General features: G+C 40.0%; 1 protein-coding gene across 1 annotated transcript; it reads right to left on the reverse strand.

Moving 5' to 3' along the window:
* Window positions 1-9,005: 9,005 nt before the first annotated feature.
* LRRC10B (leucine rich repeat containing 10B) lies at window positions 9,006-14,460 on the reverse strand. The gene has a single exon (XM_034420195.2). It carries the CDS (start codon window positions 13,290-13,292, stop codon window positions 12,414-12,416), a length of 879 nt encoding a protein of 292 aa, XP_034276086.1. The 5' UTR covers window positions 13,293-14,460; the 3' UTR covers window positions 9,006-12,413.
* Window positions 14,461-14,736: the final 276 nt, after the last annotated feature.

Raw genomic sequence — 14,736 nt, forward strand, 5'->3', positions numbered from 1 at the left:
GGAAAGGAAGCAGCAAGCAGAAAACAGGCCCAGTTAGATTGCTGCTGCTTATAGTATAGAAAATTTTCATGGAGCCACCTCACACAGAGCTGGAAATTCAAAGGGGTAACACTACTGATAACTTAGAATACAAAAGCACTGCTAATAAGCACTGAGGGGTGGACAGTGAAAATATAGGTTATACATGGCATTGGACCCTTCCTGATTTTTTATTCTTGTTCAAGAACTGCAAAATCAAGCCAATAGAGACCAAAGCACCAAGAAATAAGTTTTAGCAATGTTTATATTTCAGATTATGTGAATACATAACCGTACTGCTTGAATGATTCTTGATCATCATGTATATTATATTTCTCCTCTGTATATAACAAGATGGTAAGCATTATGATGGGGGTGGAGAAAGATAGATGGTGATTGAAAATTGTAAACTAGAAAATAATAACCGAAGTAGACTGCCCATCAGTGAAAAGCAAAGTTTTATTTAGCGGAACATATTATTTCCCAGTCACTCAAAAACATACTTTATAAAGTTTGCATTGGTAGTTAAATAGCTTTTTCAGTTGCAGATCACAGAAGATGTAAAAAATGCTAAATAAACAAGAGAAAGAAGGACTTTTCAACACCAGCTCGCATGGTGGCAATACCCCTTCCCCACATGCCCTCAAATGATGCCTCAAACAGAAGCATCAACTAGAGTAAAATTTTAATGTGAGCCTGGAAAAGGAAATCCATTTTGCCAATAATTCAGCTACAAAAAAAAAAGGTTACTTTACTAGATTTAAACCTATACAAATCTCTTAGAATAGGGCCAGGCATTTTTTTAAAAAAATTGAGGAGTGGACTATAGGTAGTCCTCAACTTGCGACCACAATTGAGACTATAGAATTTCTACTGCTAAGCAAGTCACTTCTTAAGTGAGTTGCACCTGATTTTGTGACTTTTTTTGCCACAGTTGTTAAGCAAATCACTTTGGTTGTTAAGTGAATCACAGAGTTGTTAAATAAATCTGGCTTCCCCCATTGCTTGTCGGAAACTGACTGGGAAGGTCACAAATAGTGATCACATGCCCCAGGGACACTGCAACCTTCATAAATAGATGCTAGTTGCCAAGAACAGGAATTTTGATCACATGATCATGGGGATACTGCCATGGTTCTAAGTACAAGAATCAGTTGCAAGTCTCTTTTGTCAGGGCCTTTGTAATTCTGAATGGTCACTAAATGAATGATTGTTCAGTCAAGGACTACCTGTCCAGGTCACTGGGCAGTGAAAAAAAGCAGGCAAAGCTTTCCCTACTTGCATTGCAATACAAACCTTTCCCGGAAATACCTTTTCATTTGCTCTATATCCCAAGGATGCTGCCTTCAACTCATCCTCAGCTCATGAAGCATGACAACCTGAACTCATGGTTAGCTGTATCAGTGTTTTCCACTTACACAACAGCAACTAATGGCGGCTTAAAAATAAGAACAATCTGCTGTACATGCTGAGTCATTCTGTCTGCAGTGCAGTTGGGTGACTGGGGTGGGGAGGCAAGGGATGAGCCTGTCCCTAGTGATCACTTTAGCAGTCGCTAAACAAGGACTGATTGGGGACATGAGGCTACTACATGAGAAAAAAACCCAGATCGTTTGGTAGTTGCTGAGGTAGCCCTGTTCTCCCACAGCGTTCTGCATCCCCCTTCAAAAATCTCCTGTCCCCCAAGCTTGCTTTGAGATTGAAAAACTGATAATTGGGTTAAGGTGCAGCCACCCATCTCTATCCTCAACTCATATATCAACTACATAGCCTGCTTGTTTTAGGGTATATCTCCCCCCCAAGAGAGTGCTAAATACCGTGTCAAATTATACCTGCTGAACAGGTAATTATCAAGCTAGGGAAACTGCCTCAAAAAAATGGAAAGCATCCACCATTTTTCTCTCAAAGATGCTTTTTCAAAAGGCGACTGGTTTTTTTTTCCTTGAGGAAGAAGACCTCTCGCTTTTTGTCCAAGAAGTTTCATCGGTTCTGGAAGGATGGGGTAGGGATCTACGGAAGAATTAATTCTGACAGGATGGGTGGGGTGGGGTTGGAAGGATTGTATTTCTTTGCAGTCATCTCATCTTGGCACTCTCCCTGAGAGCTTTTGAGGCCGCTTGGGGACCGCCATTTTTCCAGAAAAAAATAACCACCATAGGGCACAGAAAGGAAATGATTGAAGTGTAGAATATCCATTGGACTTAATGTGCTCTGGACAGGACAAAGTAAAATAGCAAGTTCTCCACATTGCATTCAGTTTTTTGGCAACTTCGTGGAGCTGTCCAAGCAGGTTTTTTGGCAACAGAAAAAAATGGCAATTGCCTTCTTCTGGGTTGCTTTTTGACTTCATGATTAGCCTACCCCCTTGGTGTTCCCTGGAGGACTCCCATCCTCGTGCTATCCAGATCCTACCTCACTAGGTTTCCTAGGTGCAGAAGAGTATGGAGATAGCCTTGAAAAAAGGAATTTCAGAACCATTAAGTAAATGTCAACTTAGCCCTGAAAAGGAAAAAAAGATGAGGAAAATACTCCTGATAATGCAGCTTTGGGGTTTTTTGGTAGAAAAGAGGACAGAGAAACATTCTGATGGACTTTTAAAATTATGTTATTATACCCCACGACAATAAAATAAAGTGCCACTAGTTCTTGCAGTTTCCTAACTTGACCTACCTTGAATATCAGCCTGGAAAATGACAATTAGGTACCACTATCTGCTGGTTTCTAATCCACAAGTGACTTTAAACAGCAGCCTATTTGCTATTTTCATTATACTTAATATGATTGGTGAAGGGAAGCCTAGTAGTCCCTATGCAATGAAAAACTTTTAAAGGATTTCAATATGCTCATTCCAATGCTGAATGCATCGATACATCAGATATGAGTAGAAAATATAAACAAATAACAATTCTACCAGTCTAAGGAATTCAATAACATATCTATCATCTCCTTGCATCTTTCCTGGGCTTTCTTGTGCCTTCTTTTTATGATAGTGGATGGTCTTTCAGAGTTGGGATTATTATCTATAGTAGCTTATGTTTAAAAATCTTGATATGATATTTAAAAATGAATATCTGTGTGGAATTAACTATGGCATGAATTTCCCAGCTGGTTCATCACATTTCACTTTATGAATCCATTGCTACCTCTAGTCACTGATCAAGTTAGACCACAGCTAATGTAGCCCAAGCTACAATTCTATACTAAAGGTACAGTCCACAATAACAAAAAAACAAAAACAAAAACCCACCAAACCTTGTTTCCCACACTTATTCCTGTTCCCACATTTATAATATGTGTGTCTCTTGGCCATGTTCTAAACACGAAGTCTAGTGTACTATACTCTTCCTTCCGTCAATTTATTCTCCATGGCACCTGAGGGCAGGACAAGAAGCAATTGGTGGAAGCTCATCAGAGGGAGATTCAAGTTGGAAATAAAGAGGAATTTTCTGTCAGTGAGAACAATTAATCAATGAAACTGCTTGCCTCCCAGCATAATGTGGCTCAGTCAGATACTGCACAAAACTAGGATGTAAAAATAAAAGTGTAAATAAGTATTATCATTATTTCTTCAGGTATGGATAGATGGCCATTCCACACACACACAAAAAATCATCAAGGAAAGAGTCTGCAAAATACAATTTTTTAAGATAAGCACTGCAATGTTTAATTATAGTAAAAGGCAATGCAGCCCCTAACTATCCTGATGTTATTTCTTTCAGTTTCCTAATAAGCTTTTTGTTTCCAGACCTCTTTCTGATACCTGTTCTGCTGCTACCGGTAGTATTTTTGAGTTCTAGCGCTGCTTAGCTGTATTCCAGCAAGGAGGATCTTTAAAGTTATAGAACCCATTCTGCAGCTTTCCCACTTTTCCATTGGAGCTGAGAAATGGGAAATCATTATTTTTTTTTCCAGGCCTAGGTATCATTGTATAAAAGCAAATTTGCTAACCTTCTAAATGATAACCATTTGTGCACAAAGCCAACCATATCTCTGGATATGTAAATATGTAATGGATATTACACCAGGTTCATGAACTTGTGAACATGGAGCAAAACTGATACAATTCAACCTGTGTATGAATGCAGTGCTGGGAATATCTTACAAAGAGGCCTTTACGGTATGTAGTATTTTAGGTTTGCAATGACATTTGGCTTGATTCACAGAAAGACTATGGGAGATGATGGAGTGATATGCCACTTACTCTGGTAGTTGCTCCCATAACACCACTTTTTTGCAGGCCAGGCTCAATAATCCAAGCAGTGCAACTGATCAGATTCCAACCCAACGGGGGTTGAGGCAGCTTGCATTGTGCATCTCCACTTGTGTAACATCTATATTAACTTGATGATTTACAAGGTTCACACCTTATGTTGGTCAGTAACTATAGACAGGCTTCTAAATGCTGGTAAGATGGCATTTTTTTCAATGTTTCTCATTCTATTTTTTATCATGTTGAGGCAAGAGCCGCCATAAATCCTAAAAAATGAAGGTTGTTTCTTTTCAGATTTGTGAGCCACAGACATAAATGGTAGCATAATATATATAGAATATTGAATAGGTCAAGACCTTGAAATATGTCAGGATCATCTACTATGCTTTGAGCATTTAGAGTACATCAATAAAAATCTGAAATAAAAATAGCGCAAAAAGGCACCAGGCCTACCTAGCCTCAGCTTCTTTCCTACTAAGGGTGATCTTTAGATATTACAGGTAGTTCTCATTTAGTAACCACAATTGGAACCAGCAGCTCCATCATTAAGCACCACAGTCACTAAGCAGAAAATCATGTGACCATGATAGATCACTTCCCATTAAGTCATTAAATGAAACATCATGTGATCATGACTTAGACTGTAATGGTCATAAATATGCGCCAACCGCAAGGGGCCAAATGGCAATCATACGACCATTGGATGCTATAAGACTCATAAATGCAGGGATTAGTCACAAAGCTGGTATTTTTACACAATCATAATTTTGGTTGCTAAACGAGGCAATTTAGCAAGGAATATTTGAAACTAATGTATTGGTTCAAATGTTATTATATGGGTCTCAAATCTGTATAAGACCTGTTGGCCACTAGCTAAAATTTTTATGACCTGCATTTAGGGTGCCCAAGTATCTTCCAAAGGTCTCCCTGGATCTGGAATTAGGCTCATTTCTATCAAGTCTCTTGCTTGGATACAAACAAATGGATTTTTTTTTGATCCATGGTGTCTTTAATATTTCTTAATGAATTGAAGTCTTCCTGGAAAAAAAACTGAAGAAATTATGTGTAACTGGGTTTTTTATTCCATTCTTGATTCAATCTCTAAACTGCTATCAGAAAAGAGGTATTTGATACTGATCTCTAGAAAAAATTGAACATCGTTCTTTCCATTTTTAAAATAGGAAATATTAGAAATGTAACATCTGATAGCTACTTTTCCATTGTTTAATAACTACTTACTTTTCAAAGTACTATTAAAAATATTAAGACTACATTCTTTCTCTTATTTGATTAAAGATTAGGTAGCATATGTTTTGTAGCTGATCACAGATTGTAATAAAGTATTACCTACCACAGAGCTATGACTGTGTTAGTAAAAAGGCTGGCTGGTATCAGGATTCTACTGAAGCCATATAGGAAATCCTATTCATATCAAACCACAAAGGTAAGTGCAAAAAGGACAAACCAGCCCTTAACAGATCTAATACGAGAAGAAGGACCTCTCTCTCTAAGAAACAAGGGACAACCTGGAAGGCAGAAAACACCATTTTAAAAAGGATAACATTATTTAGAAACAGAGATATTGAGAGATAACAGGGCAAGCAGAAAAACAAGAACAATGAATTGTGGTGGAATGAGATCTATTGAAATCCCAAAGTAGATCTTTACTGGGCTGATATTGTATTTGAGCTGCACCGTATTTAAAATCACATTAGCATCAAACACAGTTCCAACATCTCATGAGTAGAGATGAGTCTCATGAGTCTCTGCTGCCAGAACAATGCCACTTAGATAGGAGAGAAAAGATCTCCATCAGGATTCTCACCTGTGATGGGATGTCTAACAGACCTGGGAAGACCAAGAAGAGAGCACTGCCATTTTAGGAGGGAGCAGGGCTGTTGCAGAAATGATTCCAGGGTACAGAGGAAGAGAATGTGAGAAAGAGTCTTACTTATAATTACTCCTTATTTATACTAGATATAAATCAAGCTGGAGAATTGCTTTGGCAGGTTTTCTGTTACTGTACCTTACTAGCAATAAATATCTTTCAAAAATATCCTGGTGGGTTGCCTCCCTCAAGTGCTTGACATCATCATCTCAAATATTGTGAAGGAAATGCAGGCACCTAAACATAGAAACAATGTAAGCATAATTATAAGAATCACTTGTTACATAAGACTGGAGGAAAGCATGCCCACTTATTGGATAAAAAAAGATAGAACATCTTTTAGTGAAATCTGGGAAGTTCAAAACCAGGAAGTGCTGCTTTTTCATTTTTCCACTGAAGAATGGGTAGTTGTTGAGAATAGGGCTATCAAGAATGGGTAGCTGAGAATAGGGCTATCAAAACTTGGTTGCAAAAAATCCAGACAACTACCGGATGGCAATATAAAAAAAAATTTTTTAATCTGCATTTATTTAGTCATCTGGATTTTTACAGCTTAGATCTGGTCAATCTAGTTTGTGACCTTCACTATTGATTTGAATATTAGGTTTGCTGGAGAAGTAATTGCAAAATCCTATGAATTCTGTAGTTCCTGAAACTTTGATATAATTAAACTGGCTTCAGTGACCAGGAAACCCCAGGCAGTGCTGAAGGTTGCAGGATAAATTTTAAAAATGTGTTTCATATTTACAAATACATTTGTAAAAATGTATTCTTGTATAACAAAGTGACTAAGGAAGCAATGCATAAGTGCATCTTCTTCCCAAATATTCTATTGTTTCAAAGGATGGAGTTGTCCTGCTCAAGACTACCCTTTGTTATTCCTGTAGTTATTCCTATAGTTATTCCTGTACTATTCATCTGAGAATAGTCACAAGCCACATATTTTATAAAGAATATAAAACAATATTATCTGAATCTAAAATAATCTACACAGGCGTGCTCTGTGACAGATTGCAAAAGCATTGGGCTTACTCTATAGCAATTTTGTTGTCATTCAAAGAACATTGATAAAGCTGTCTCAAATGTTCAAAACACTCTATTTAAATAGATTTCATTGGACCAGAGCCAGTTTAAATTAGCTGCATTTGAAACACATGGAGGATTGTTATATAATTGCCAACTTATATTACTCGTTTCAACATAAATACCACTAATTTTTGAGTTAGATCCTAAGCATATGCCATTTTCATTTGTTTTGTTAATTACAGGAATATGTCAAGTCATACATCAAAAGCAAAGTGTTTGCCCTATGAACTATGTAATAGAGAATGGCAGATGCCATTAACTTGTGTCGCTTCCAACTTATTTCACAGCAAATTGGGCTTCTTTAAGAAAAAGTGGAAGGATACCAAGATTTTTAACTGCACCTGTAAGTTCATTGTGATAAAGAGGTGACTGTAAGGCGGTAATATTTTTTAAAATCTATTTTGCATCTGCCTTCCTTCAAAAAAGAAATGGAACCCTAGGTGGTCATTGTTATGTCAGTAAGAGAATAAAACATAGGATACACACAAGGAGGTAGTAGGAAGGAACTAACTGAAATGAATTTAAGTCTCTGGAGCTAGATGGATTACAACCTGGAGTCTGAAGGAATTAGCACAGGTAATAGCAGAACCATCCTAGATGTTTCAGAACACGTGGAGAATTGATGGGTTCCCAGAACACTGGATCAAATGTCATTCTCGTTTCCAAAAAGGGAAATGAGAGTGTGGGAAGCTCTAGATGTTAGACATCTCTATTGGATAAGGTCCTTAGATTATTAAGCACCATTTTTATGAGCACTTGAATAGAAATGCTACAATTACCCCAGCATGGGTTTGTCAAAGACAAATCATGACAAACTAACCTTGTATCATTCTTTGTTATCTGCTTAGCAGCTCAGTGGAATAGTGTAGATCAGGTGTTTCTTAACCTCAGCAATAGCAAGATGTGTGATTTACCAACCAGCACTGAGAAACACTGATGAAGACATAGCATATTCATCAAAAACTTTGCTAAAGTACCAAGGGTAGGGAAAATATACAGCAAAGGTAGAAGATAACTGATATAGAACTAGTACATATGAAAGATATAGATGTGCATGTCAATTGTAAGTTATATATGATCTAGCAATGTGTAACAAGCAATGTGATCTACTTGCACATTCAAGTGATATCTGATTTTAGATGTGACCGCCAGTGATCGCATTCTCTAGCCTAATTATTTAAGTAAAACTTCATCTGGTAAATGTATATTTTCCAGCAAAAAGATTAATAACCCAAATTAGTAAGTGTTGGGATTGTTTAAAGGCATCCTCTTAAGTTTACTCATTTATCAAAGTGAAGCAGCAAATACACTGAAATGAATTTACCTTCAACCCGGATCACCCTTTCCCTGAACATTTGCCAGTTCTGAATTAAAATCCTGCTACGGCAGAATTAATCAATTCTAGCTCATTTTTTAATGATCAGGAAAATAGGAATGAATGAAGTTCGTAATTGTAAGGTTTTGTTATTATAACAGTTTTATGTCTCCAACTAAGCTATTTGAAGATTTATTTATTTATCATGTTGAAGAACTGCTCATCTTCCTCACAGCGGGAATCAGAGTGGTGTACAATAAAAAAACCAATATAAAAAAACCATGTGTAAAATTTAAAAGAATTGATATTCTTCTTCCACTTTCTTTTAATGGTGAACTCAGATGCTGTTGCCAGTCCACTACAACCCAATGTTCTCTATGTTGTCTTCCTATCTTCTGCAGGTCTAAGTAGTAGCATTTTAAATCAGAAAATGACGATAAAATTAAGTAACACTGATTTTTTTCCAATGAATAAAACACCACCGCATCTTTCAAGATAAATTTATTTTTATTTTAAATAAAAGCTTCTTCTAGTAGCTGTAGCCACTAATTATTTCCTGTTCATTGTGGTCAGAGTGTTACTGATTTTAGCTTTTTTATTAGTCAACCCTAATTTCTAACAGGAATCTAATTTTCTTTTAATTATTTTCCCTTTAAATTTTTAAGTTAAAAGTAACATGATTGCATAATATTTTTTCAAGGAAACCAAAAACCAACAGCTTAAAGCTCCATCCTGTTGGGAAAGGCAATTAATTAAGGGATAGTTAGGATGCTATGAACAGATCACAATTAGAGACTGATGCTACACCTGGGAAGCTTCTAATTAAAGTTAGAAATGATTCTTTGTTAATCAGAATCTCATTGGAAGTATCACAGAAGGATTTTTGCTAATCAATCTTCTATTAACTGCCATAAGAAACAATATTTAATTCTACTTCTAGCTAACTGCAGAGAACCAGTTCTTTAGTATTACTAAAGAGCCCTGGGTCACAGCCACTTGAAATAAGAAAACGTGCTTAGAGATTACTGTGGCTCTCACAACCTTTCCTGGGGCTACAGTTGGACAATTATTGTATAATTTGTAGTGTATTGCACAGTAGGCCACCTGCTCTACTCTGGCAGGATGCTGGTTGCTGCAAAGACCCCTCTCCAACCTCTGTCAAGGCTTGAAAATTCCCTGTCCTAATGACAAAATGCATTTGCTTGAAGTGCAATAAAACCTCAGTTTGATGCTAACCCAAGCCTTAGCTACTCAAGGCAAATGTTAAGATGTATGAATTCGTTTAGCAGATGAATACAACTTTAACACTGGTAACTGAATAGCACCTGAGGGTAGCAAACTAGCATAGGAATGAAGAACAAGCCAAGTTGTACAAATGTTTTTCAACAAAGGGAATGGCAGAGGAACAGCTGTTCCTCCTACCAGTATCAATCATCTGAGGCCTCACTCTGTCTCTGACAGGGACAGCCCTGATTGTGTTTTTCAAAGATGATGACACAATTCCACCCATTCCTCATAATTACATTATATCATCAGCATACTCAATATTTTTCTACCACGGACCCTGCCAATTTAGTTTTCCGTGGCTTAAGTATTTGCGTTCTCTACTGCATTTTTCAGTTGCTAACCAACCCACCACTTTTTCAGTGTTTGCCAAGGAAGCAGAACTTTGCCAAATGTGAAGCCTTCTTAATGCTGAAAGACACGTGTTATGAACCGTCACCAGTTTGTAGCCAGCATGTTTTTCAATTCCTCTGGCATGCTAAATAACATTCTAGAAAGGAAACATTCATGGAAGATTAAAACCAATCCAGCAAAACTTTTTGGCCTATGAGGCCCTGCTTCTTAAATACTGAGGAAAAAGTTGTCATTAATTATCTGAATGTTTTCAAGTTCTTATGGTTAATACACAGCTAGAGAGTTGGTTACAGCCATGATGAAAATCCACTTAAAAGTGAGAAATGAATTCTTTCTCACTTTTGAATTCTTGTAATGAATACAGAGACAATTACTGTACGGAACCTCTTAGAAGAGGAAAACACCAGTTTGGTAAATACTGACCTAGTTCAGGTGGCAACCTATGTCATGCCAAATCTATTGTCTGCTTTGACAAAATGTTCCAACAGTTCAACTATTGAACTAATATTTCAAACATATGGCATCACTTACTGCAGTAAACACTGCGATGCTAAAAATGGATATGGAAGCCAACAAAAATTGCTACTGTGTAGTTCAATTATGACAGCACCATGTGGCTATGAAGCAGAAGCTGCATATGAATGACTTAGGTGTGTGACTGAACATCCATGGTATGAGATTTCTCACACAAAAAAAGCACAGTGATTAGGTGGTTAGCCTAACAAGGGTGTGAAAACATGCCATGTAAATGGTTGCAACCAATTAAAAAGGAAAAAAAGGTGAAGCTGATAATTGCACTCAGTATCACTGTACAACATTGAAAGGAAAGTCTTTCTTCTTTTTTCTGTCAGAAAAAGACAACAGTGAGAATGAAGGGGGAGATATATATTTTCATATATATATTAATGAAAAATTAATGAAAAATAAACTATAATAAGACAAAATATAGCATAAATGTTCATTATATGGCTAAAATTAATCCAAGAAAAAGACTTTTAACTTTGTTGATGCTGGCTACCATATTGTGTCAGCAGAGATATTGAAATTGAGGCTGAGCAAAGTGCTATCAGTCCAGAGAAAGACTGAACATAATTGACAAAGAAATATGTTCTCAAAAGGGAGGCAGGGAAGGACAGCAGCAGATAACTACGGAAGCAAGGAAATCAGAAAGGGGAAATAAAGACATCTCAGAAGCAGGAAAACAGAGAAAAGTGCATGATCAGACATAGCAAAAGCAGGATTTCTAAAATATGTAACAAGGATGCCTGAGAAACATGATTCCATTCACCAGGTACTGTAATTTCGTTTACAACTCTCTTTAAAACAGCCATACCTCGCACCTTTGGTCTCCTGCTTTTGTAGCAATCTCCCTGAGAATGTGTGCCCTTCCCTCCTTCTCTTCTCTAACGGGCTTTTATTGCTTAGATTTAATACAAATCTAGCCCGAAGGACCCCAGGAGAATGAACCTGTCACACTCCCATACAAGAAAAAGTCCTGTGGCTGCCTCCCTCTTCGGTTCTAGATCCATGCAAATCTGCAGTGGCCAAGGTCATATCCGTTTTGCTTCTGTGCCCCTTTAAGGGAATAGAAAGTCCAGGAAAGCAACAGAGTAATGCATGACCCTTTTTCCTGCTGTACAAAGAATAGAAGCAAAGCTTTTCCAGGACAAATAGCTCTATGCACAAACAAGGATTTCACCTGAGCTTCTTCTCAAACCTAACAGCTGAAGAATAGGTTTCCCTCCAAATCTAATTCCAGTTATAGGAATGAAATTTTGATGATGCAAGTTAATTATTATGGGGATGGATTGGAGAATAAACCAAAAAAAATGGCTTTATCCTGTCTTGCTTTTGAGATTCACTTTACAATGCTAGACAAATAGAATGTCAATCTGAAATTCTGTTTCCGTCAACCATATGTGGTCATTATAGATACTTCAAATTAGGGAGTTGTGCCCTAGGATTAGACAGAACACAAAATTACCCATAGAGCACTACAGACATTTTGGCAGAGGCTGCCCATGATTCCATTCAGAATAACAAGACAACAAGCTTTCTGATGAATAGGTGATCAATGTTCTTTACAAGGGACTATCAACTACTTTAGTCATCTGCTACCCACAATCCTGCCTCTGACTGCAACTCCTGAGACAAGGGGGAGTGCCCAGCTCTTAATTTTCTGCAAGCCAGTTGCAGATTTGAAAACCTATCCGTACCTCCTAGATTTCTTTAGCAGCAATCATGCCATTACTAATATTTCATGTCTCCTCAGGAGAGCATTCCAGAGCAGAAAAGCTGCCCTCCTCCTCCAATACAGTGGAATCATTTTTCATATTGGGTTGTAGAACTTCAGATTCATTCTCTTCCTGCTCTTCTGCTTTCTGCTGTCGAAGAGCCTGGAGACGTTCCTCCCTCGCCTCCATGAATTCCTGTGCTCCCTCACCCACTACAAAGACAGTGTCAGCCACACAGGGCGGTGCTTCAACTGGATTATGGTCATAGGAGAAAAGTCGTAGCCTCCCCAGGTGACTCAAGTCAGGGAATTCAGTCAGCTTGTTACGGTCAACATCAAGAATATGAAGCTGACTCATGCGAAGCAAAGGTTTTGGAAACTCCTCAAAACGGTTTCCATACAACCAAAGTCCTCGAAGACCCTTCATGCGTGGCAGGCCACTTGGTAAGGTTTTGAGACGGTTGTCTCCCATTTGCAAGGATTGCAGTTCGGGCATCTGGAGGAGAACCTGGGGAAAGTGGTACAAATAATTGCTCTCAATCCACAAGCAACGGAGAGTCTTGAGCTGACAGAATTCCGCAGGGAGGCCAAAGAGGCGGTTGCTGCCCAGATAGAGACGAGTCAAGTGGGGAAGGCGGCACAAGGTTTCAGGCACTTCCTCCAGCTTGTTAAAGTCCAGGGCCAGGATGCGCAGCTCTTGTAGCCCCCCAATCTCGGCAGGCAGCTGTGTGATCCCTGTGCCACTGATGTAGAGCTTTTGCAGAGTGCTCAGGGCACACACCGGCGTGGGCAGCTTCCTCAGGTGGCGCCCAGAGAGCTCTAGCATCTGATCCCCTCCACTCAGCTGTTCTTCAGCCACTGATGGCAGCCGCTCCTCCCTGCCTGAGGAACCACCACTGCCCATCCTCAGAGACAAGGAAAGGTGTGAGCAGGATGAACGCCACCACCTCCACCGGGAATCCTCCAAGGCATGGCAACCCGCTAAGCTCCACCAGCCCTTGAGACTGGGTTCCTCCTGGAAGGATTCTCCGGTGGAAGATGAGCCTTGCCAGGCCGGCTCCTCTTTCAAATCCCTTTCCTGTACCGGAAGACTGGGGTCCTCCAATCAGCTGGACTCCGGGATGTGGCTCTTGGACTCGCCATCTGTGACCCCAGAGCCGGAGGAGCGCGGAGGGCGTTCCCGCCGGGCATCGGATGAATTAAGCTCCAAGAGCCCGGTTGCCTGTCCGCCTCCGAGGACCAGCCCATCCTTTCACCTCGAAGGATGGGTTACCGCGCCAGCTGCCGTCCATAACCAGGGGCCTCAGAAAGGAACCGCCAGCTCAAGCTCTTCAGAGGACCGGTTTCTCTAGACGGCGGACGGCCGGCCCGCGGGTCCTCCGCCCTCCCGGGCTTTCTCCCTCCCGGGTCCCCGCTAGGTCTGAGCGAGACTCCCACACATGAGCCGGGCGCCTAGCGACTCGGCGTTTCCATGGAAACCCCCACGCGGGATCGTCCGCCTATGGCGGAGCCGAGCGGATCGGACGGGGCGGGACTAAGAATTCGTTCTTTCGTCTACTACGCGCTTCCTACTCTCGGCCTGGCACGCCCCCTCCGGGGGACAGGACGGGTTTAGAGCCCGGCTAGGCAAAAAAAAAAAAGCACAAAGACGCGCCAAAAACGCCGCCTCCGCCTTTTTTGTTTTTTTAACCGGGGGCTTCAGTTTCCCGGAGGAAAAGACGACGAAATGGGCCGGGCTCCGCTTTACTCGGTGGCGCGCAGAGCCGCGATGGACTCCGCCGCTCCCGCCGAATGCGGAGACCCACCCGGCTCAGCCTCTGCCGCCTCTGCCGCCTCCAGCAGCTTCCCAAGTCTACTTTTGCATCCGGATAGGCAGCCCAGCCGGGTGGGGGATCCCGTCCTTTTAACGTGCTGCGAGAAGGGCAGCATCTCCATAAAACAAAGTTTCGGTTCTTCTTTGCCCCTCGGAAGACATGGACAAGGGGACCGCTCTACTTTCCAATTTCAGTGTTCATTCTTCCCTCCACTTGAAATGTTTCCAATAGGAGAGGAGACCGCAGGATGCAACTCTTGCCTTCCAGAGGCTGGATTTCAGCTTCTGTCAACCCCACCAATCAAAGTTTTCTTTTAACAGATTATTGTTAAAATAAACCAACAAAACATGTAATTTTTTTAAAATAAAGAACAATTTCCTAATGCTGCAACTACGCTGCTTCCATTTCATCAAAGTTGTTGAGAACTGAAATCTAATGCAGGTAGTTCTCAACTGACAACAGTTTATTTAATGACCGTTCAAAGTTATACCAGCACTTGTGACTGTTTTTCATAATTATGAATTTTGTAGCAGC

Source organism: Pantherophis guttatus, chromosome 1, assembly GCF_059756535.1.
Source record: "Pantherophis guttatus breed Tessera chromosome 1, ASM5975653v1, whole genome shotgun sequence".
Taxonomy (NCBI): Eukaryota; Metazoa; Chordata; class Lepidosauria; order Squamata; family Colubridae; genus Pantherophis; species Pantherophis guttatus.

Bases quoted from the DNA above. Each gene is read 5' to 3' on its own strand.
- LRRC10B (XM_034420195.2), bottom strand. From the start codon at position 13,292: ATGGGCAGTGGTGGTTCCTCAGGCAGGGAGGAGCGGCTGCCATCAGTG.